Source organism: Halichoerus grypus, chromosome 10 (assembly GCF_964656455.1).
Source record: "Halichoerus grypus chromosome 10, mHalGry1.hap1.1, whole genome shotgun sequence".
NCBI classification, from domain to species: Eukaryota; Metazoa; Chordata; class Mammalia; order Carnivora; family Phocidae; genus Halichoerus; species Halichoerus grypus.
This window is the reverse complement of record NC_135721.1, coordinates 34,747,999-34,771,626: the sequence shown is the minus strand read 5'-3', so window position 1 is coordinate 34,771,626 and position 23,628 is coordinate 34,747,999. Positions and strand designations below refer to the sequence as shown.

General features: G+C 41.8%; 1 protein-coding gene across 4 annotated transcripts; it reads right to left on the bottom strand.

Annotated features, from left to right (window-relative positions):
* Positions 1-288: 288 nt before the first annotated feature.
* MRPS5 (mitochondrial ribosomal protein S5) lies at positions 289-21,982 on the bottom strand. Of its 4 annotated transcripts, none has more exons than XM_036074854.2 (12): positions 21,812-21,982; positions 18,546-18,626; positions 16,522-16,659; positions 15,568-15,693; positions 13,919-14,152; positions 12,128-12,162; positions 10,249-10,339; positions 7,333-7,379; positions 6,809-6,866; positions 6,436-6,498; positions 3,403-3,539; positions 289-661 (listed from the first exon to the last, which is right to left on the bottom strand). In XM_036074854.2, exons 3-12 carry the CDS (start codon positions 16,559-16,561, stop codon positions 437-439), a joined length of 1,056 nt encoding a protein of 351 aa, XP_035930747.1. In that variant the 5' UTR covers positions 16,562-16,659; positions 18,546-18,626; positions 21,812-21,982; the 3' UTR covers positions 289-436. The 4 variants fall into 4 exon arrangements, with proteins under 4 accessions (XP_035930747.1, XP_035930745.1, XP_035930746.1 ...); XM_036074852.2 differs by having other exon boundaries at positions 21,766-21,973; XM_036074853.2 differs by lacking the exon at positions 21,812-21,982 and adding an exon at positions 21,357-21,672.
* Positions 21,983-23,628: the final 1,646 nt, after the last annotated feature.

Here is a 23,628-nt window from a genome sequence, read left to right as displayed (position 1 = left end):
AAATGAATATTTAAAGTAGCCTTGAAGGGGTACCTGGGTGGCTCAGTCGGTTAAGCATCTGCCTTTGGCTCAGGTCATGATCCCAGGGTCCTGGGATTGAGCCCTGCATCGGGCTCCGTGCTCAGCAGGAAGTCTGCTTCTCCCTCTCCTTCTGCCTGCACTCTGCCTGCTTGTGCTCTATCAAATAAATAAAATCTTAAAAAATAAATAAATAAAATAAAGTCGCCTTGAATCTATGTATGTACTGTTCCTATCACAGTTCCTAGTATATACCACATGCTCAAAAAGTTAAAGCTATAGTTATTTATTATTTGTCAATAAAGAAGGTTGGCCTGTCCTTTAAAAAGAAAGTGACATTCCAACATGTGAGGGGTTGAGCCTCTTCTAGGTGCTGGACAGGACCAGCTGCTGCAACTGTATGAGGCCAGAGGGAAGCTCAGGTAGCGGCTCTCTTTAAATTCGACCATACTGAGCGCTTCATTCCCTGTGCGGCCTTCACTTCGTCCCAGTCCAGTTTGACGTCTGGAACCTCATCTTCTGGCTCGGGATCCTTTCTCAGGACTCCCTGCGGGGAGGCCACCACGATGGGCAGAGGGCCACATTCCTCCCGGAATTCTACAACATGGAGACTCTTCTTATCAGCCAGCTGTTGATGGGTTTCCTGGGCAATACAAAATTGAGAACACCAGGTTAGGTCTATGAGAAACATCTGTAACTGAAAGAACAGGAACGTCCACGTACCACTTGGGGGACTTCCATTTCAGAGGATTCTGGGTAATGTATCTTGCAGCTAAACCATGGTACCTGGAGTGAATGGTATCATCTCCCCACTGGAATGGAGGAAGGGCCCCTGCCTCTGGTCTCTTGCCTTCCAAACCCCCCCAATTATGTGCCATGCCATGCCCAAAACTGAACTTGAATCTTATCAAGCCCCTAGTTCTAGCTACTGTTTTACCGGACATGCAGGGAGAGAAGACATTAAGAACCCACGGGTATTTAGCAGCACACTGGGAAGCTACAGGACAAACAACCCAGTTTCCAAGAAAAAAAAAGAGGGAAACCTACAGATTAGAAATGCCCTAAAAGACATGGCAAGAACTTATAATGTATTGACCTTTTCTGCACTCTAACTCAAACGAATTGTGCAAAAAACTTTTGTAAAATTCAAACAAATGGATACGTTACTACAAACACTACCTAGGTAATTGATGATACTGCGGCACTGTTAACTTTTAGGTATAATAGTAGTGGGGGATAGTTTTTAATCCTTATCTTTTAGAAATACATACTGAAATACTTATGAATGCTACAAGGTGATGTCTGAGACCTGGTTCAAAACAACTGGGCTGCAAGGGGGAGGTGCTGAGAGACAAAGGTTGGCCACAGGCTGCTAGCTGCTGGCACTGGTGAGAGGGCCGTGCGGATTCATTACAGACAGCAGCCACAGAAGTCTGGAAAAAGGCAAATACACTGAGTAGATGGCTTAGTGATAGTACATTAAAATAGCTGGTATGTCCAACCTCATGTTTCCAGACTCTATGGCCATCTTGTACTATTCTAATTCTATGTAAGTTTGAAATTAGAAAAATGAGCTATTTCATAAAAACAAAATAAAATAATTTAAATTAGCGGGTCTTACAATCAATGGCATATTGTTTAAATTGGTGACATTCTTTTTCTTTTCTAGTGGCACATGAAATAATGTAACATTTTATTTATTTATGTATTATTTTTATTATTTTTGAGAGCACATGTGCGGGGGGGGGGTGGTTTGGGGATATCCCAAACAGACTCCACCCTCAGCACAGAGCAATGTGGGGCTCAATCTCATGACCCTGAAATCTTGACCTGAGCCGAAATCAAGAGTCAGTCGCTTAACTGACTGAGCCACCCAGGTGCCCCAAATAATGCAACATTTTATAGTTGATGGCATTTTAGAAGAGATGATACATGGTAATCATATCAGAAAATTCAAAGTACTAACATAAAACAAAAATATTACAGGGGCACCTAGGTGGGCTCAGTCTGTTAAGCGTCTGCCTTCGGCTCAGGTCATGATCCCGGGTACTGGGATCAAACCCCCCTTTGGGCTCCCTGCTCAGCGGGGAGCCTTTTTTCTCCCTGTCTCTGCCCCTCCCCCCACTCGTGCACACACTCTGTCTCAAATAAATAAATAAAATCTGTAAAAAACAAACGAACAAAAAATATTACATAAAAGAAAGTCTACTTGATCATAAATATAACCTATCTAAAACCAATACCTTAGTTACATCAAACAAACCTCTAATGAGAAGTCTGAATTTAGAAGTGCTTTTGAAGCATATTTTAGATAGTACCAACACACACACACACAACTGTTCAAAAAGGATCTTTCAACCAAAGCTTTTCTTCCAATTAATTTTCCTATTTTACACAGAGATACGTACAATTATTCCACGGACCACTTTACTCAAAACCAGCTATCACACTTTCTAAATATCAGGAAGACTGTCAAAGTTGAATCTCTTGAACCTGGCTGTCTTTTCTGCTCATCCAGCTGCTAAGGTCTACCCAGCCCTTCAAAGGACAGGCCATCCCTTGGAGCAGGTGAGAGGGCAGCCCAGGAGGAGGGGCTTCTCCGCTGTGGAGCAGAGCGATTGTGCGCCTTAACCAGGCTGAGGGGGGCAGGCTGGGTGGCAGCCCAGGGCTCTCATCTCTGCAGAGAAATAACCTGGCATTTTAATGTTCATAGTTCAGGGCGCCTGGGTGGCTCAATCGTTAAGCGTCTGCCTTCGGCTCAGGTCATGATCTCAGAATCCTGGGATCGAGTCCCATATGGGGCTCCCTGCTCAGCGGGAAGCCTGCTTCTCCCTCTCCCACTCCCCCTGCTTGTGCTCCTGCTCTATCTCTCTCTCTGTCAAATAAATAAATAAAATCTTTAATGTTCATAGTTCCTTCTAGCTCGGGTGTCCGTCTGAATGACCTATGCGGGTAACATGAAAACCGGCTGTGCTTCTCCTGAAGACAGTGCTCTCGAGTGGAAAGGCTTCACTCTAGTCCCAGCTGAACGGACTAAATTAGGTAACAGCCTTTCTCTTTCTACTTTACATTTCTATACCATAAGAGTTGTAGAACAAGCATAAATTCTTTTCATAATAAAACATAGATTATAATTACTGGCTTTTATAAATATTTCATTTCACTTTAAAACAGCCATGAAGTATTTTTTAAAGGGTAATTTTCATGAACTAACTCTCCAGTTGGAGTAACTAAACTGATGCAGCCACAGGCAGCAAAGAATGCGCAAGCGCTCAGGCAGCACCAGGACAGCAACTCCAAGAGGCTCCCAGGACATCACGGTCTAAATGCCCACAACTGAAATATGAACACGAACTTCTATTTCAGAGCCCAGGGAAGGGTTACCTGGTGGGAGAGCCCATGGAAGAGGCCCCGTGTGAGGTTGAGCATGTTGACGGACCCAGAGACCTTGGCATACATGTCTTTGATGCCAATGAGCCGGCAGATGGTGATGATGGCCCGATGGCAGCGGAGGCCGTAGCCTAGAAAAGGAAAAACGCCATCAGTCACCCTGCTGCCTTTCACACAGCTTTGGCCTCTGAGTTTGGGAGGCCCTGGTTCACATTCTGGATTCATCACTTCCCTGGAAAACTTCCATAATGACACTGATTTAAGTGAGATGTTATAAAGACTAAAAAAATAATGGGCAAAAGCAAACCATGTGGGCAAAAAAACAGGGATGTTATAAAGATTAAGAGAAATGCGTGGAAGTTCTTGACCCCCCCCAGGCCTGAGCTAGCTAAGAATAGAGGGATACATCTGTTTTCACCCCCTCAATTGCTCAGTTGCACCGAGACCTTCCTCCTCTTCCTGGAAAAACTCCTTTCTTGGCTTTGGTAACACACCCTCTCCTCCGTTCCCTCCAAAACACAGCATCTTAACTGCTGCTTTCAGGCACTTAGTGGAACTTGCTTATCTGATGTTTCCCCCCAGTAGAATGTGGGCTCTGTGAGGGCTAAGAAATTATTTCTATTGTATCCCCAGAGCCTAGATCAGTACCCAGCAAATGCAGGTAGCAGTGAGAGAAAGACACCCCAAATTTAGACTCACATTTTGATTAGCCAGATATGGAACTCAGCACACACCTCCCTGCTTTAAGGTAGAGGATCTACTCTATGTTACTGGCTTTCTAATTTCCAGTTTGTAATGGTAATTCAATATATGTATATAAAAATTCTATTTGGATCCAAGCACCTAACACAGAACCATCCCTTCTACTTGAAAGAGTCAATTAAATGTGGATCCCAGAGCTATGCCAGATCATGTGAAAACTAGCGACCTCAGAGGGTAGCTAAGATAGGCAACAACAGGGTGGTTTGTCCTTCTGTGCAGAGTTATATACACAGAACAAGTGTCCATGTGTGAACAAATGCATGCATGCACAGATGTGTATAAACGCACACACATCTAGAGACTGGTGCCCATGAAAGAGGGTGCAAGGCAGATCGTGGAAGGGCCTGGAAGGCAGACTCTAACCTGCTACTGCTCACTGGACGATCCCAGGCAAGAGCCTCCCTTCTCCTCCACACCTACTCAGCAGAGGTGATGCTGAGCTCCCGAGGGAAGGCAGGTAGACTGCACAGTCCCTGGACCACACACGACACTCCCCAAACAGTAGCCAGCTTTGTACATATACAAACATCCATGTAAGAGTGGTCACAGTCCTGTGGTGATTATTTGAATGTACTTTGATTGTGAACACTTCCGGGCAGGCACTGTGTCAAAACCCCTGTTTAATGAAAGTTAAATTTGTGTGTGTGTGTGTGCGTGTGTGTGTGTGGTGTGATATGGGACGTGCTTGGCAGTGCTGCGGGAGGCATTAGACATCATGCTGCAGCCAAGGAAGAAGCGTCCCATGGTCAAATCAGTTTGCGAACGCCGCCTTCTCCATCCCCCCGGGAGATTCACGTCGCAGAGCATTAAAGACTGCGACAATCCCAAAGATGTACAAGCATCTTTTCTTACTTTCCCTAACTGTTTTCCCACATGGCACTCTTTCTGGAGTTCACACCTTAATTAATACCTCCTCACAGAAATAGCAATGCACAGGAACATAGTTTAGGAACTGCTGTCTATAACACAGCCTACTGTTTTAGCTTCAAGATCAGAATATTTAGCCCCAATGCACAGGGAACGGGTTCAACTATATAGAAACCTGAAAAATACAGCTTCAGGAGACAGGGAAGATAAAAAAAGCAAACTTCAGCAATTAATTCAGCCATCTTTCAAAAGTCTTTCAGATACAAATGTATCTACACCAACACTGTCCAAGAGAAATAGGACATAAGCCATAAATGCAAGCCATCTATGGAATTTTAAATTTTCTCATCAACGCATTTTTTAAAAAGAGGTAAAATTCATTTTAGTAATGTCTTTTCTTAACCTAATATCCCCAAAACACTATCATTTCAACATGCAATCAATAATAACTTTGAGATATTTTACCTTCTTTTTTTTCCACACTGAGCCTTTGAAATCTGGTGTATACTTGACACTTGGCAGCAGCCACCTTTCAAGTGCTTGAGAGCCACTCGGGGTCCCAGCTACCCCGGGAACAGCACAAGTCAAGAAACCCTGACGTCTAAGTGTGCGACTCAATACTTTTCTAATAAAAATAAAGGTTTTTATTAAGCATATAAATGATTATGATTTTAAAGGAGAAGGCAAGTTCTCTTGGTGCACAATTAGTACTGAATTTGATGTTTTTTCTTCCTCATTTATTTCCACATACTAGAAGCTTTGACATGAAAAATTTAGATATTTTATCTTTTTCTGATCCAAACTTTTTAAGACATACCTAGAGTATCATTTATACTGTAGAACCACAGGCTAAACACAAATCAAAGTGCTCAAAGAATTGTATACCCAGGGTCCACTGGGCATGACTGCCCCAGCTCCGTGACCCTGAGCTCTGCCTGCCTGCTCTCCCACGGGACAGGAAGGTCCACCTCGGCATCCCCAGAGCTTAGCATAGCACCCAGCTCACAGTGTTCAATCGATACTTGACGATGTGAATGAATGACTGGAACCGAAGAAGCTGTAAGAGTCCGCCATCTAATACCATCAATAATTCTCCAGGAGGAACTGATGGTCCCACTCATCCAAACCCAACAACTCACTCAGTTGCGCTTTCCCAATCAGAGTGTGCTCTTTCCACCCAGAATTGCCCTGGAACATGCCTGTGTTCATGGGAGCCTGAGGAGGCTGACTACTTTTTATTTCCCTGAGAGCCGCGGCCTGCTTAAATCTAACGTAGGCCTTTCCTTTTTGGTGTTTTCAAAACGGAGTTCAATACATGTGATCAAAAAGAGAGGACAGGATGGATCTGATAATTTCTCTGCTTTATCTTTAACAAATTATAAGAGTATTTTTGGTTACCTCTGGGTTGTTTCTTCATCTTGATATGTGTCCTTTTAAATCTTAAAGAAATATCGTGGAATACTGGAGGGTAAAAACATAAACATAAGAAGGATTAGGTGTGTAGCTTTAATGCCCTTGTAAATACCACAGTGCAACTAATACTACCCTAAGCAGCTAGCACACACCGGCCAAGGATGAGTGACAAAACTCTTGATTTCACTCATTACTAACCTTCTCAGGGGAGAAAATTTGTTTCTGTATTTTACACAATTATTTGTTCCAGAACATGATAACCAGCAGAGAAACACAAAGATAGCCATAGAGCTAAACTGTCACACTTAACGAAACAAGTGTAATCCTGCAAATTTTACAAGAGAAGATGAACACTCACTCGTATGGTCTTCGTATCGTTCTATATAATGCAAATAGTGAACTGCTCTGTTCTTCGCCTGAAAGAAAGAAGGAAAATAGTTTTCTTAAATCTATTGATGGAATTTACATTTTCTTGGAGATTTAAAAAAAATACCTTCCATAAAATATTTTATTACAGAAAATTTCACACTTATACAAAAATTTAATTATATACTTCTAAAAGCTAAGGATTTTAATTTTAAAAATTTGTAACAGTATCACTATCACACGTAAAAAACATTAACAATAATTCCTTAGTATCTTTGAACATCCTGTCAGAGTTCCAACCTTCGCAGCTGTCTCCCACTTTTGGTAAGCAATCACAAGTCTGCTAAAACCAACAGAAAAGAAAACAGGTGCTGCTAAGGCTGCTTTGGGGGAGATAAGTAACTTCTGACAGGAAGCCTCAGAGGAAGGTTCTTATTTTCATTTTTATTTTTTTGTAGTTCTAATGGTGACTAGCACACTGATCTTTTACTATCAACAAAAGAAAAATGTACATACTTTTCTGAAAGCATCCATCCGATCAGTGGCTTTCCCAACAGCAAAACCTTAAAAAAAAAAAAAAGTAAAACTATAAAAAAGGGCATAAATTTGGCACACAATGTCTTTCATCACATTTCAAGTATCAGTTCCTACAATATTGCACAGCATTTCATTTGTCTTCTGCCCAAAGAAAACCTGTTATCCAAAACAAATGATAAAACATGAGGCTATAGGGGGGTGCCTGGCTGGCTCAGTTGGAAGAGCATGTGACTCGATCTCGGGGTTGTGAGTTCGAGCCCCACACTGGGTTGTAGAGATTACGTAAATAAATAAAACTTAAGACAAAACAAAACAAAAACAAAAACATGAGGCTATAGAGACTCACTTACGTTTTGGGGCATTTGGGAAAGATTACATTTGAAATTATCTATGAAATCCAAGGTTAGGTACATAACACTAACTTTTATAAACCTCTAGATAAAACTAAATATACCTTAAAAAAAACTAACCATGCTCTAAATTAGTAAGATAAATGGTTTTGAACACTTTTTAAAATAGATTAAAATAACCAGAAAGGTTGGGTAAAAATATATATTGCTATAGAGTAAAACCACGACTTCACCGGAACTTTCAAATGCAATTCAGATTTCAATTAACCAGGAAATAAAATCAACAATTCTAAGTTTGTGAATGCTTAACCCTATGAAATGAGATTTATCACAATTTAACAGAAATGTTGCCATTATTTGCTATTACGTTAATTATTTACTTTGAAGAATGTATTTTATTTTTAAATTACACATAGGAAAGTAATATAAAGTAATACTGCTCCATGAGATAGAAATGCAAGACATCTGAGAACCCGGGACAAAAGGGGCTGTAGATTTTAATCCCTAGTTTTGGTTTTTTTTTTAAAGATTTTTTTTTTTTTTTTAATTTATTTGACAGAGAGAGAGAGACAGTGAGAGAGGGAACACAAGCAGGGGGAGTGGGAGAGGGAGAAGCAGGCTTCCCACAGAGCAGGGAGCCCGAAGCGGGGCTCGATCCCAGGATCACGACCTGAGATGAAGGCAGACACTTAACGACTGAGCCACCCAGGCGCCCCTTAATCCCTAGTTTAAACAAAACAAATTAAGCCATATAAGTCTTAGAGGAAAATACAAGTGAACTTGTATTGAAGGCTTTGTAAACAAGACCCAAAACTAGAAGAGATAAAAGACTGATAAAGTTGCTATATAGGGACACTAGGTGGCTTCGTTGGTTAAGCATCCAACTCTTGATTTCAACAAAGGTCATGATCTCAGGGTAGTGAGATCAAGCCCCGAGTCAGGCTCCACATTGGGCATGAAGCCTGCTTATGATTCTCTCTCTCCCTCTCCCTATGCCCCTCCCCCACTCATTCTCTCTCTCTCTCTCTCTCTCTCTCTCTCTCTCTCTTAAAAAAAAAAAAAAGCTGCTACAGAAAGGTTTAAAACTTCTGTGGATTTAAAACTTTTGTGTAGAAAAAAATTAAAAACTAAGTCAAATGTATGATAAAGGGCTAATGTCCTTAACTTACAAAGAGCTTATACCAATCAGTAAAGAAAAGAACAATCACCCAATAGGAAAATGGGTAAAACATGTAAACTAACAGATCTCAAAAAGGAAATAATGGCCAATAAACATGTAAAATGGTGTCCAAAATCTCATAATTAAAGAAATACAAATCAAAACTAAGAGATATGCTTAACAATCAGTGAAGTTTGATAATACCCAGGGCTGGCCAGGGTGTGTTGGTACGGTAGAACATAAACCGACGCAACCTTTTGGGAGGGCAATCTGGCAATACTTATCAACATTTAAAATGCATATAACTTTAAGGCAGCAATTTCACTGCAAGAAGCTTCCCCTATTGATATACTTGGAAAAGTACACATACAAGGAGCTCACTGGTTTTTATAAGTGGTAAAAAATGGAAATAACACATTCACCAAAAGGGAAAAGGTTACAATAATTATGTTTCTCCACACAATGGAACGCTATGCAGTCAGTACAAAGAATGAGAGAGAATCTGTTTATGCTACTAAAGGAAGATCTCTGGGCATAATACTAAGCAAGGAAAGCAAGGTACAAAATTATGGATATACTCTGATCCCTCTGTGTAAATTTTTTTAAAAGGTAAATGGTGATATATGAATACAGAATTTCTGGAAGATATAAAAGTAACTGTTAAGAGTGGTTTCTTTTGGCAACATGGTATCACATAGGTGACTTGTTTTGACAGTGTCAGTATGCATTTAAATAGGAAGTTTTCCAGTTTTCTTTCCCTAATACATCCATGTATACACTTCAAAACCAGACGTTCACTGGGGAAATTTTACATAAAAGTATAAAGAAGAAAATTTAAATGACGCACAAACCTTTAGATTAAACACTAACTTTTTTCAGTGTATATCCTTCTAGTCTTTTGTTTTCATAGAAACATACTTACATTAAAAAAAACAAAAATTGAGATATCATACAGTCTTCTGTGAAGTTTTTTTAGTTGCTTGTTTTTAGCATTATTTTGTAAGTAATTTTCCACTATTCTTTAATGGCTACAGAATATTACAATGTGCGGCTATACTCTTTTTTGTAACTATGTCCCTACTGTTGAACATTTAGTGGCTTTTCCCCCCTAATTTTTCACTATTATACATAATACAACAGCGTCTTAAGCCCTTTCAAATATCCATTGTTCTCCATGGAAAAGGCAGGTAGAGGAAGATCTGTTCTTTTTCCTCTAAGGGATTTTATGGGTTTGCCACAAAGTTTGTGGACCCAAACCACTCAAAAGGTTTAATCTGTACAAAGAGTCTGGGCCGCAGCAAGAACCCACAGACTCCAGAGCCAAGCCCAGGCCACACCTGTCCTGTGCCTCCACCACCAGCACCGTGCCTATCACACCCCATTCACCTGCAGCTCCTCTGGCGTTCCCCACCGCAACCAGGACACGGACTGATTTCTTTCTTCCCTCTTTTGCTGTCATATTGAAAACATTTCTTACCTAAAAGACAAAATGTTTCATATATATTACACCTTAAGAAAATTCTGGGGGCGCCTGGCTGGCTCAGTCAGTAGAACATGCAACTCTTGATCTCGGGGTTGTTGAGTTCAAGCCCCACGTTGGGTGTGGAGATTACTTAAAAATGAAATTAAAAAAAAAGAAAAGAATATTCTGAAGTGAGGAACCGGAGTGACCTCGTTACACACACCTGCCTACGCCAAGTAGCTACATCATCGTCCAAGTCATGAGCACCAACAGCAAACTTTCTCCAAAGGAAACCTCTCTCCGCACTATTTCTTCAGTGGTGAAATGGACATAAGACTTTCCCTTCCTATTTCATAAGGTTGTTAGGAGGTTGGACTGAGATATCTTTTGAAGGGATTCAAAACTGTACAATTCAATATACACTATTTTAATGAACTTCACAAAGGAAGAGAGTTGCTGATTAAATTTTGAAAGAATTTATAACTGACTGATAACATATCCCAATTATCAGAGATGTTAAGATATGAAAAAATGTGCATCTTAGAAATGAATGAAAATGCAGTACATAGAAAGAATTAGGATAAGACTGGATCTCTATGCTAAGGATTAGGCTCACCTGATAATACAAAATTTGGAAATACCTGCTTATTATAAACTACAGGAAATTCTATGTTTTATTTTGTTTGCTTATTTTGTTTTGTGGTTTTTTTTTTTTTTGGTGTATTTAAAAGGCCAGGAATTATCAACCTGTTACCTTTAACTGCTTACATGGCAAGTCCTTTCCCATAAAACAAGGTTAAAGGAAAAGGGAGCTCCAGTCCACACCCATGGATAATCTTACAGGAGATCATCCACGGATACAGAATTTTTCAAAGGGATTACTTCCAAAAGGTATAAACTGGGACCCAAAGACATAAAATGCTTGTAAACATATTTTAAATTACTGATAATGATGAAAGAATATACATATCCGATCACAAATCAACAAGTGGTTTTTCCATTGGTATTTAACCCTGACCACGTATGTGGTACTGGCTCAAAGGGAAGCTCACTCTCTTAGGAAGTGCCCTGGAAAGTGACTGAAATTTACCTGAGACAGGCTTCAGTTTAAGGACCCACAAACAGCCCTGCAGATTACTTCCTCATCAAGAGCTGGGCACTCACAGCAACTCCAAGCTTTCTCCCCCTGCCCCATGGGGTTCCTCCCCTCTGCTCTCTGAACTGAGTGCCAAATACAGCTTGTTTAGGATTCAAGGATAGATTGCTAATCCTACTTTAGCTTTAAGAGGGAGGATTTTAATAGTAATTTCCAGATTCCATTCTCAACAATACCACTGAGGTTGCCTTGTCATGAAACCACAACCGGTCGCCCCCACAAAGGGCAGCAGTCAGGAGGGCCAGTGTCAAGTAACTGAAATTAAAATGTCATTATTTCCTTATCCAAATCAGCTCTGTCTCAGAAAAAGTCATGCATCAAGGGCTTTTCCTCGGGGGCACTGGGTGTCGCAATCAGTGAAGCATCCAACTCTTGATTTCAGCTCAGGTCATGATCTCAGGGTCATGACACTGAGCCCTGCATTGGGCTCTACGCTGGGTATGGAGCCTGCTTGAGATCCTCTCTATACCTCTCCCTCTGCCCACCCCTGCCTCCATCTCCCCCTTCCCCCCAGCCTGTACTCTCTCTCTCAAAAAAAAAAAAAAAAAAAAAAAGAGCTTTCCTCATGGTTCCTCTCGTGCTATTCCCACTCCACCCACCCCAACTTCTCCAAAGGCTCAACTGGGTATTTAATTCTGCATGCCTACCTCAAGTATCCTGGTATCAAAATCATCATATGTTTCTGTAGAGAGAAAAGAAGCAGGCACACAGATTAATGTGTCTATATAGTTAGTGCATGAAAGCATTTTTCAACACAGGCACCACCACCAAGTTTTAAGTGAGAAAGAATCTCAGATCTTTTGGTGCCACTCCCTGGTCGTCCATCACCAGTGACTGCTCCCGCACTAAATTCATAAACTCGGCCACCCTCTCCCCTGACTGCATCATCCCACCTTTCCAGCTCTCTCACCCAACAACTCACATGGTGATGGTTCCTGGAGCTCCCCAGCACCTCCAGACTCTTGACCACTATCTTCCCTTCCCTCTAACCCTCTCTGGTCTTCACAGCCTCTACCACTCAGCGAAGACACCACAAGCCATCACTCCCACCAGATCTTGCAAATGTCCTCAATTCCCTCACCCTCTTCTCTCTCCACCCTGCTATCCAGGCCAGAATCAATGCGCCTGTCTGGCCACACCTGGCCTGCTGGGTGCTGCTGAAGAGAAGTCAAAGCACAGTACACATGTGGGCCACTGAAGATTCATGGTCTCCAACTCAATCAAGTCCTCCCTGCTGCCCACTGGCCTTTTATGTCCTTCTAGGTCTTTTTCTACTCACCACAGCAGCCATTTCAAACACTCTCTGAGCTCTTTTATTTTTATTTATTTTTCCTATAGAAAATTCCAATCATATAAAAAATAAGAGAGAACAGCAAAATGAAATCTTACATATCCATTAGCCAGCTTCAATAATTATCAACTCATAGCCAATCTTCTTTTCTCTAAACTCTTAGCTCCTATTCCACTGGATAATTTTGAAGCCAGTCCCAGATACCCTGCCTCTTCATCAAAAGATTGTGGTGGCCATGCTCATCAATGTCCCATCCTACTTTCAACAGATGACCCCACGTCCTCCTCACAGACTAACTGAAGCCACCAGACAGATAGCACTCACACACCATGCCCCCAGCACGCACACATTTCCACTACCGATAGCACAGGATCCCCTGAATCCGTAGTCACAAGTTAACCCATTTATCCATTCTGGATCTGGGCCCTCATTAGGGATTTAGTTTACGGGTTTTTTCCTCTCCAACCCATACCTTCATCCTCCCAACTGAAGCATTTTGCTCCATTCTAAGCACATTCACCTGAATCTCTCCATCTCAATTCCTCCTTTCCTCTTTAAGCCAAACTTGAGAAAGTAGCCAAACTCTTGTCTATTTCTTCATCTCCTAATTGACAAGAGTGAATTTTTCAGATGGATTTTTAGTTCTTTACATATTTGGAATGGGGTTGGGGGGGAGGACTGTTTTCTAATTTGGCCTGATAAGTATTATCAATTTTTATTTCATGTATGCTTTTATAAAGCTGAACGACAACTATCTGGTTTACCTTCTGTTATCAAAACAGCACTCCCAAACCATGCTGCTCCATAGGTACCCCAGGGGAAACTGTTTTCGGGGAACTGCATCCTACAAGTGGTTTGTATAGATCCAAAATGCATACTACCACATTCAAGGTTCTGAGAAGCCACACAGTAAGGATGCCAAAAGCCAGTACTTTGCTTCCTATGTGTCAAATACTTCTTGGTTATGGGCCTCTAAAGTTCCATAAACTACAACTGAATAATAATGTGAAGTTATTCCAATAATGCTCAAATCCTTTCTTAGACAAAGGCAATCTAAACAGACAAGTAAATAAAATCCTATTAAGGAATTCTAGAACTGTAAGTGCTCTCTCTGTCACAAAGGGAAGCAACACCAGGACTCTGCTACCTCCATTGGGACCAGGGTCAGGGGGGCCAAGACTGACACCTCCCCATGTGTTTCCACTCCATCCTCGCTCCCGTTTAACCTTCGTCTTCCTCTTCCGGTCCCACTCTTCCCTCTGCTGGACCAGATCAGCCTCTACCTTCTCCTGCTCTTCCTTGCTTCTTTGGGCAATGGTCTGCACAGCTCCCTCTCTCATAAGAGGGACATTCAGACCAGGCCAGAGGAAGCCATGACGCCCTGAAGGTTTAAAAAAATACATTAATAAGAATTTTTTTAAAAATCATTCATTTCTTAAATGTTAAAATGGCAGGCAATGGGTGTACAGACAATGACACTGCTGGACAGAGCTTAAACTAACGATCACCTGGCAGGCCCCTTGGCACTGTCTATTAAAATTTTAAGTGTACCGTCCCCGTAACTGGTAATTCCACTTCATGATGTTACCTAGAGAAACATTTCTACACAAGTACAAGGCATAAGTGTGCTTGGACAAGGAGGGCCACTGAAATGTTACTTGTAAAGGCAAAGAGTGGAAACAATCCACATGTAAAGCAATATTGGACTGGTTAAATGAACTATGGCATCTTCAACCCATGAAATATTCTGCACTAAGCTGAAAGAGTAAGGTGGCGATATGGATTCTGATATGGAACAATTTCTAAGACCTATTATTGAGTGAAAAAAGTAAACTATAAGACAGTACATACCATGATATAATTTAATTTTTTTAAGAAAATATATGGTTTTTTGAGGGTATTTATGTATATAAAAATATTAAAAAACGTCAGAAGGAAACATCAAAATGAGATCAATGCCTTGCTTGGGGGCAGCAACTGGGATTGGAAGAGACAGAAAGAGCATCAACAGGACTTTAGATTTCTCTATAATCTTTGAATTTTTTACTGAGAAGGTATATGTAATACGATTGTCGTAACTTTTAAAAACGGTAAAAAATAAGATACAAGGTGAGTCACTAGAGAAAAACATTCAAATAGACAAGCAAGTGCAGTGAACAGTGTTTTCTTTATGCCTGGAAGCCTATTACAATAAAGGATAATTTGTCGGCCACCACAGCACAAAATATCGACTCAAGTACACTGTACTATGTACTCTTCAAAAAACACAAGTGTAAACGATCATGTGTTCCAAGGGTTGGCAAATTAAGGCCCAGGGGCCAAACCCTGCCCACCACCCGTTTTTGTCAAGCTTTACTGGAACACAGCTATCCCGGTTTGATCATGTATAATCTAGGACTGTTTTTGAGCTCCCATGGCAGAGCCGAATAGTTGGAACAGAGCAGAGCTTTAGTGACTCACTAAAGCTAAAAATATTTACTAACTGGCCCTTTACAGACAAAGTTTGCCATCTCTCTCAACGAATCATAAGCTCCTTGAGGGCAGTGACTGTTGCAGAAGATGTGGACACAATGGCACTTAAGGCTTGTTGAATGAAAAACTGAATGAATTCCTTTCTATGGGATTTTCTTCCCCCAGAATCATGGGGCATTAAGTGGGCCATCTGGTTGAACTCTAAAACTACAGACCCTAATGCCCTTCTTGAGAAATGTATGAGGCTTCTAGACTATAAAAATCTCTATACAACTAGGAGGAAAACCTTAAAAGGCACATTAGCTTTTTTATAAATAAGCTTACCTTCACCAATGATCTGACCCCTGTTCAAATCCTTTTTTCTCTTTTTCTTAGTTCTTTTGCCTCTTCCTTTTCTTGCTCCTGCTCCAGTCTCTGCTAAAGCGCCTTTCCAAAGCTCATCGGCTGTCACTGTAATGAAACAGGTTTTTTGGTTTTTTAATTACCAAGCAATGATCTATGGTCCCCTACTGAATAAAAAAGGCCAGAAGAGGCCAGCTTCACTTGTATCACTGTAGAATTATAGGTCATTTTCTTCTTTTTGATTTTCTGTATTTACCAAATAATCTAAAATGAACTGGCTTTATAATCCTCTTTTAAAAAAAAAAAAAAAAACAGAAACTCTGTTTTTTTTAAGTAATCTCTACACCCAATGTGGGGCTCGAACTCACAACCCCGAAATCAAGAATTGCATGCTCCACCAAATGAGCCAACCAGGCACCCCAATTCTAATTTCTTTCAATTTGCCTAATTGTGAGTTCTGAAATCAATCTCCATTTATTACAAGCTAATTTCAGTTCAGATTGGACTATTTCAAATACCAGTGCAAGTAGGAGTAGTGTTAGCAAAACAATGTCTAGTTAAAATTAACTTTTCCTGATTTGTACTATCTCCCCAGCTAAAAGTGCAACTGAAAACAGACTTTGAGTATATTCTTGTTGTGAATCTAAATCAGCAGGGATTTGGGCCACAATTCAATACTCTTTAGGTCTCAGGTGCCCCAAACAAGGGGATTAAAGTAAACTAGTGCGCCCCAAAGTACAGTACAAATACAAAGTACAGTCGGTAGTATGTGAGATAATTCTAGGAGGTACACTGAGGAATATTTTACTTTAATAGCACATCATATACTAATTTCTAATGTGTTAATTCATTAAAGAAAGAAGAAAAATTAAGATACAAAAGCACCTTTTATTTTCCTGTTTCACGAAATGGGAAGTTTGTGGCCAGGCTACGTACATTTAGTGAAGAAACTATAGGATCTATACTGTTGCCCCATCAAATTACTGGGAGAAGAACTACAGCACTGTGTCTGTGGCGCACAGGTCAAGCTGCTGAAATGATGGTTGTCTCTGGTCCCTGGAGACGCGAGAGGGCCTGTAGGTAGATGGAATAAAACTCCGAGTTAGATGCCCGTGCCTGTGAAAAAGTATTGCCAGCACCAAATAATCAATCGTTCCTGATGCAAATAAGTCACTAAAATCCTGAGGACAGCTTTTCTTTAAAAAATAAATCAAAACTTAGACCACTGAGCTAACTGCCCATCCTCGTTACAGAAGTGATAGTTCATCCACATAATGGATGCAGCTGTCTAAAGAAAGAAGTAGATCTGTCCTTCCTGGGGTCCCCACGGTGCTATGTTGCCCTGACAACCCCATGATCAGCACTGTTACTCGGGGCAAATGGTGACCTCTGCTGTATTCAGCAGGCAATGTACCCGTGTGGAAAGACCTGTAAATGGTCTGGTTAGAAGAGCAAAGTGCCTAACACTAGAGCACCCTACCCTTCATGTTGAAAAAACAAGCAGGGGACATGAATATACTTTATAGACTAATTTCAGAAGCAATATGTAAGAAACTGGTCACAGCGGTTGCCTTTGAGGAAGAAAACTGATGTGTTTGTGGTTAGTAGGAGAGATTTCCTTTTTTTTTTTTTTTTTGCGTTTTTTTGGAATTTTTCTAACCATATGCATGTGTCACATAAGAAAGTGTTTTCAAATAGCCATGTCTTAGAGGCAGCCATCTGACCAATCCCATGGATGCTGGTGTCCTGTGAGAGAGACGGCAGGGTGACAGGAATCAAGGACTCAAGGAAATGGGAATGTTGATCACAAAAACAGTGCACACACTCCAGCTTTGTATTTCAATGGAGAATTTAGTCACTATGAGAAAAGTGAGGAGGGGGAGAGAGGAAAGCTCGGGTAAGCTCTGGACCCCTCAAGCAAGGCATGAAGGCATCTCAACAAGTGGGGTTAACAAGATAAAAGGGAGTTAAGACTAAAAGTAAAGTTCAGCACAAAGAGTTCCAGAAGGTCAAGGACACAATGAGATTTCAATTCTGCCTTAACCATAGGAAAAGTGAAGAGAATAAAGTTGATTTCAGGGCACTGGGCTTGAACAGAAAGCCAAAGAGTGACAGCAGCTATTTTCACGTCTCTGAGAAGTAAGGCCAGCCTATGGCCTTCCTCACAGAAGCCTTCCACAGGCCCTCCAGCAGCTCAGGTTGGGGATACTACCTGGCTCACAGTAGAGGGCAGAGTCAGTAGTTTATGAATGAATGAGTCACCCAAATAAAGGGAAGAGCTCGGGTAAGCTCTGGACCCCTCAAGCAAGGCATGAAGGCATCTCAACAAGTGGGGTTAACAAGATAAAAGGGAGTTAAGACTAAAAGTAAAGTTCAGCACAGAGAGTTCCAGAAGGTCAAGGACACAATGAGATTTCAATTCTGCCTTAACCATAGGAAAAGGCATTTCACTGACCACAAACACAACATGGGCTCAGGAAAGGCTGGCTTCCTTCCCTGCTGGAGAGTAACTGAAGACAGGGCCCTGTACTGTGTCAGTGTGGGAGCAAAGGCCTCTGCAAAGACACAGCTTTACTGGGATGCATCACAGTACCCAGACAGCTCTGGACCCAGTCCTGCCATTTACTGGCTGTGCGATCTTGAGCGAGTCACTAAGCCTCTCAGAGGCTCACTCCATCATCTACAAAATGGAAATGAAACCCCCTCATAAAAACTGGTGAGAATTAACCAATATAACATGTTACAAGCCTGACACACAGGTATTACTCCAAAAATCATAGCTATTATTTTTTTAAAGCCTTGAAGTATAACAACTGTAATAAAAAAAAACTTGAAAACTATTCTAGCCCTTATGCACTTCCACTATAAAGAATGTGTGTTGTTCATTTACATTTATGCCTACATAAAGTACTCTAGCATTAGATCTTATAAGAAAAGGCAGTTGGATAAACGAATCTCACCATTGCTGAGAACAGTCTTCAATGCCAAAATGGAAGCTGTTGGAAAGGTGTTTTGGTAAAGCTGTCTGGACCATATGTGACCTGTAAATTAAAAAAAAATTCTTTTAAGATACATTTCTACATTAAAAGGAACATTTTTAACACCCAAAGAATATTAATATCTATAGGATAAAAGAACCAAGAGAAGTAAATGAGTCACTTCCGGGTCCCATGATCACTTGAATATCACATTGTATCTTCTCCTTCATGCTCACATCTAACCAGTTACCAAGCCCTATAAAGTCTCCTCAAAAATCTATCAGCCGCATCCTCTCCCATGGTCTTACTGCCCCTTCTTTGCTCAGGCGCCATCCCTCAGCCACAAGATAACAATAGTCCCTTAGCAGGTCTTGCTGCTCCCTTCTAATTCTCTATCTGTTGTCAGGCAGGCCCTTCTAAAATAACGCCTGGTCACTTCCCAGGCCCGATTTATCATTCTTTGGCTCCCTACTGCCTGCAGAACAAAGTCAAAACTCCTCAACATGGCCTACAGGACTGCAACATGGCCCCAACCTTCCACATCAGCCTCACCTGCCACCACTACCCCCTCCACCCTCTTTCACTACACCAGACTTCTAGTCGTTCTTGAACACACTCTGCTCTTGAATCCCTTTGAGTCTCTGACATGTTCTCCTGAAACATCACCTCTGGGTGAAGGCTCCCTAATTCCCACAGTGCTCCCCAAGCCCTCTGCTCTCCTCTCTCCTCCGAAGCTCCGGTGGCACCCGGCCGCAACCATACTGTGAGCCACTTCACTCGGAACAGTGCTTCCAAACAGGCTCTGACAGCATTTACTGGTAACTGATTTTTGAAAAGGGTACCAAGACAAATTAGTGGGGTAAGAATAATCTTTTCAAGAAATGGTACTGGTAAAACCTAATATCCACATGCAAAAGAATGAAGTTAGAGCCCTACTTCATACCATATATAGAAATCAATTCAAAATGGATCAAAGACCTAAAGTTACGAGGAAAAACTATAAAACGCTTAGAAAAAACTATAAGGGTAAATCATCATGACCTTGAATTTGGCTTTGGTTTCTTAGATATGCTAAAAGCATACGCAACCAAAATTAGATAAATCAGACTTCACCAAAATTTAAAACATTTGTGCTTCAAGGGACATTATATTCAGAGAGTGAAAAGATAACATACAGATTGGGAGAAAATTTTTGCAAATCATATATCTGACAAAGAAACTGCATCTAGAATATATAAAGAACTCTAACAATTCACTAATAAAAAGACAACCGGAGAAATGGGTAAAGATTTGAACAGACATTTCTCCAAAGAATATTTATAAATGGCCAAATAAACACAAAAAAAGATGTTCATAAGCCATCAGGGAAATGCAAATCAAAACCACAAACTGATATCACTTCATACCCACTAGGATGACTATAATCAAAAAGACAGATAATAACAAATGCTGACAAGAATGTAGAGAAATAAGAACCCTCATGCACTGCTGGTGGGAATGTAAAATGATGCAGCTATGTGAGAAAACAATTTAGCCATTCCTCAAAAAGTTAAACATGGAATTACCATTTGATCCAGCAATTCTACTCCCAGGTCTGCACACAAGAGAAACAAAAATATTTCACACAAATATTTATAGCAACATCAGGCATAATGGCCAAAAGGTGGAAACAAGCCAAATATTCATCAACTGATAAATGGATAAACAAAATGTAGTATGTACATGCAACAGAAATTCAGCCATAAAAAGGAATGAAGTACTGATACATGCTACAACATGAATGAATCTTGACAACCTTATGCTAAGTGAAAGAAGCCAATCACAAAAGACCACATAGTATATGAAATATCCAGAACATGCAAACTATAGAGAGAGAAAGATAAGTGGTTGCCCAGAGCTGGGGGCAATGAGGAACTGGGGAGATGACAGCCAAAGGGCATACTTTTGGGGTGATGAAAATGTTCTAAAAGTTGATAATATGGTGATGGTTGTATAGTTTTGTGAATATACTAAAAACCACTGAATTGTACACTTTAAGAGAATAATTGTATGGTGTGTAAATTACATCTCAATAAAGCTGCTACCAAAAGAAAAGTTTATAATATACCAGAAAAGGGGGTGGGTAAAAAAAACAAAACAAAACAAACAAACAAAAACCAGGTTCTGGAGCCAAGTGGTATGGGTACAAAAACCTGACCCCCTTCCAGTGTAACCTTGAACACATTTCCCAACCTCCGTGTCTTGATTCCCTCATCTGTATAATGGGAATAATAAAGGCATCTATCTCACAAAGGCACTGTGCAGATGAAGTGAGGAAGAGCATAAAGAGCTTAAGATAGTCCCTGGAACACAGTTAAGAGCTCATGAAGTAAAGCTACAAGTGCCACAGGTGCTATTTGAATGGAGCCTTGAAAAAGGAGGAGGTAGTCACAACACGGACAGAGGTAAAGAATGTTCAGGACAGATTTTTCTGCCAAATGATTTCAGGTTAAGTTTCCCAACAAAATGAGTTACAAGAAAATCTTCGGTTTTTAGAGGTCTTTGGGTTTCGGAATTACGAATGCTGGGTTGTGGATTTACAATAAAATAGAGCGAAGAAAAAAGGCCAAGTCGATCATGAAGCACAGAAATAGACCTTATGCTAAAGGATATATAGCAGATTGCCCCTCCTCAGGCTGCAAACCAACAAAGGTGGGAGAGGACAATTTAACAGCAAAACCACGGACATTCAAAACATCCTCCTTTTCAATAATGACACTGATCAGCCCGGAATCTAAAATGACTGATACTAACCTTATCCGACTCAAGCTGGAGGACTGCCTCCACCTGCCTCGAACCCACATCGACATCTCCACATGAACCCACCACCAAATGAATCACCATCACGCCCGCCGGGAGGACGATGCATGCTTCCCAGTTCCCCGCGCCTCTTAGCCAAGCACGCACGAGCAGTTTGGTGAACTGGAAGGAGCCTTGGACGGCGTCCAGTCCACCCTCACTTTACAGACAGGAGCCCTGCGATCCAGAGAAGGCGCGGGAGCCCGCAAGGTCACACAGCGGCTCTGGAAAGGACGGGAGCCGAACATGATGGACCCAGGAGCCGCGTCCTGTCGCTTCTTTCCGCCCGTGTATCTGCAGTCCGCGGGCGAGCCCCCGCTCCCGCCCCGGCTCAGAGCCCCTCTCCCAGCATCCCGTCTCTCACCCGCCCGCAGGCCACACAGCGCAGGGAGGCAGCCAGCGGCGCGTACCGCCGCCGCCATGGTGGAGCCCTGAGAGCGCCTCCGTCAGGCCCGCCTTCTCCACCGCCTGCAGCGACTGCAACTCCCGAACGACTGGCCACAGCCTACGGCTGAATTCCCGAGGCCAGAGGGCCGCGCCGCAGCACAGACCCGGGTGGAGATTGTCTGTACCGGCAGCACGATAGAGTGAGTCCGGCGCAGCCGCGGACAGCCCCCTCTGGGGTCCTTGCGTTAGGACCCGGGGGCGGGGCTTGGGCTGGCTGCGGGTGTGGGCGGAGCTGGCTCATAGCGTACTCTGCCGGGAGGGGAGGACAGTGACCAGACCGAAAAGGCCGGGGCGCTTCGGTTCGGTAAGGTCCGCCTAGGGCTGACAGGAGATGGGGCTGCGGACCGTTGGCAACAGGAAGTGCGAGGTACAGACGAGCACGGAAAGGGTCTAAGTAAAGGTGCAGGGGGTGATGTCCCGAGGAGGTTTAGAATAGGTAAGACAGACAGTGAGTATAATAAAGTCGTTCATACCCAACTCCAGAAAAGCTCTGCAGTTTTTAGATTTATTAAGCACGTCAGGTACCTTGGCACGCATTTACCTGTTCTTCTGATTCTAACGTTTGGTCACACACTCATCTCCCAATCCTACGCTATGGTGTTTTCACCAACCCCGCTCGTGGCTTCAAAGCACCTGGGCCTGCCCGGATTGCCCAAGTATGTGGACGGAGAAAAGATACGGACTTCTTTTTTTTTATTTTATTTTATTATGTTATGTTAGTCACCATACAGTACATCATTAGTTTTTGATGTAGTGTTACATGATTCATTGAAGATACAGGCTTCTTGTAAGAAGCTAATACTCCTGCTCAGCCAGACCTCCGATTTTCAAATTCAGTATAACAATTTTCAAACATACAGAAAAACAAAAATAGTGACAAATTAGGATTCCAAAAATTAAGATTGACTGGGTCGCTTCATCTACTCTTTTTCCTTTTTCTTTGCTGAATTATACAACCCGTTTCACCCCTATTTTATGATGCATCCCATTTCTATTTATTTTTTAAAAAGATATTATTTATTTATTTATTTGACAGAGAGCACAAGCAGGGGGAGTGGCAGGAAGAGGGAGAGGGAGAAACAGGCTCCCCCGCTGAGCTGGCCGACCGGGACTCGATCCCAGGACTCTGTGATCATGACCAGAGCAGAAGGGAGCCACTTAATTGAGACACCCAGGCGCACCTGATGCATCCCATTTTTAGTAGACTCTTAACATATGAAGTTGGCTAAATTAAAAGAGATTGATCACACAGCGCTGGCAGGGATTTGGGTAAGAGGCACTCAAACAGTGGATTAAAGAGGGAAAATTACTACTCAGTTAAAAAATTCATAGATGGTAGGATTTCTGCAAAGATGGTCCCAACAATTCCTTCTCTGTCTCTAACTTATATGTTACTCCTCCCATCAAGAAGTGAAGTTTAGGGGCGCCTAGGTGGCTCAGTCGTTAAGCGTCTGCTTTTGGCTCAGGTCATGATCCCATCGAGCCCCACATCAGGATCCCTGCTCAGCGGGAAGCCTGCTTCTCCCTTTCCCACTCTCCCTCCTGGTGTTCCCTCTCTCACTGTCTCTGTCAAATAAATAAAATCTAAAAAAAAAAAAAATACAGCAGTGAAACTCCAGAGAGTCAATTTTTCAGTATATATTTCACAACTAAAGAAGACATCTTCAGAAAGTAGATGTGATACAACTGGAAGCCTACTGCAATAGAGGACTTCAGACAGGATTCTCCAAGATACTCTAGAAGCAGCTGATCTTCAGAAGTATATAGCTAACCAAAGACC

Excerpts from the sequence above, each read along its gene's own strand:
- MRPS5 (XM_036074852.2), bottom strand. The coding sequence starts at position 21,823 with ATGGCGGCGGCGGTACGCGCCGCTGGCTGCCTCCCTGCGCTGTGTGGC. Across the intron at positions 10,340-12,127 it reads TTGATACCAGGATACTTGAG|GTAAGAAATGTTTTCAATAT; the intron begins GTAGGCATGCAG and ends TTTGTCTTTTAG. Across the intron at positions 6,499-6,808 it reads ACGATACGAAGACCATACGA|TATTCCACGATATTTCTTTA; the intron begins GTGAGTGTTCAT and ends TTTACCCTCCAG.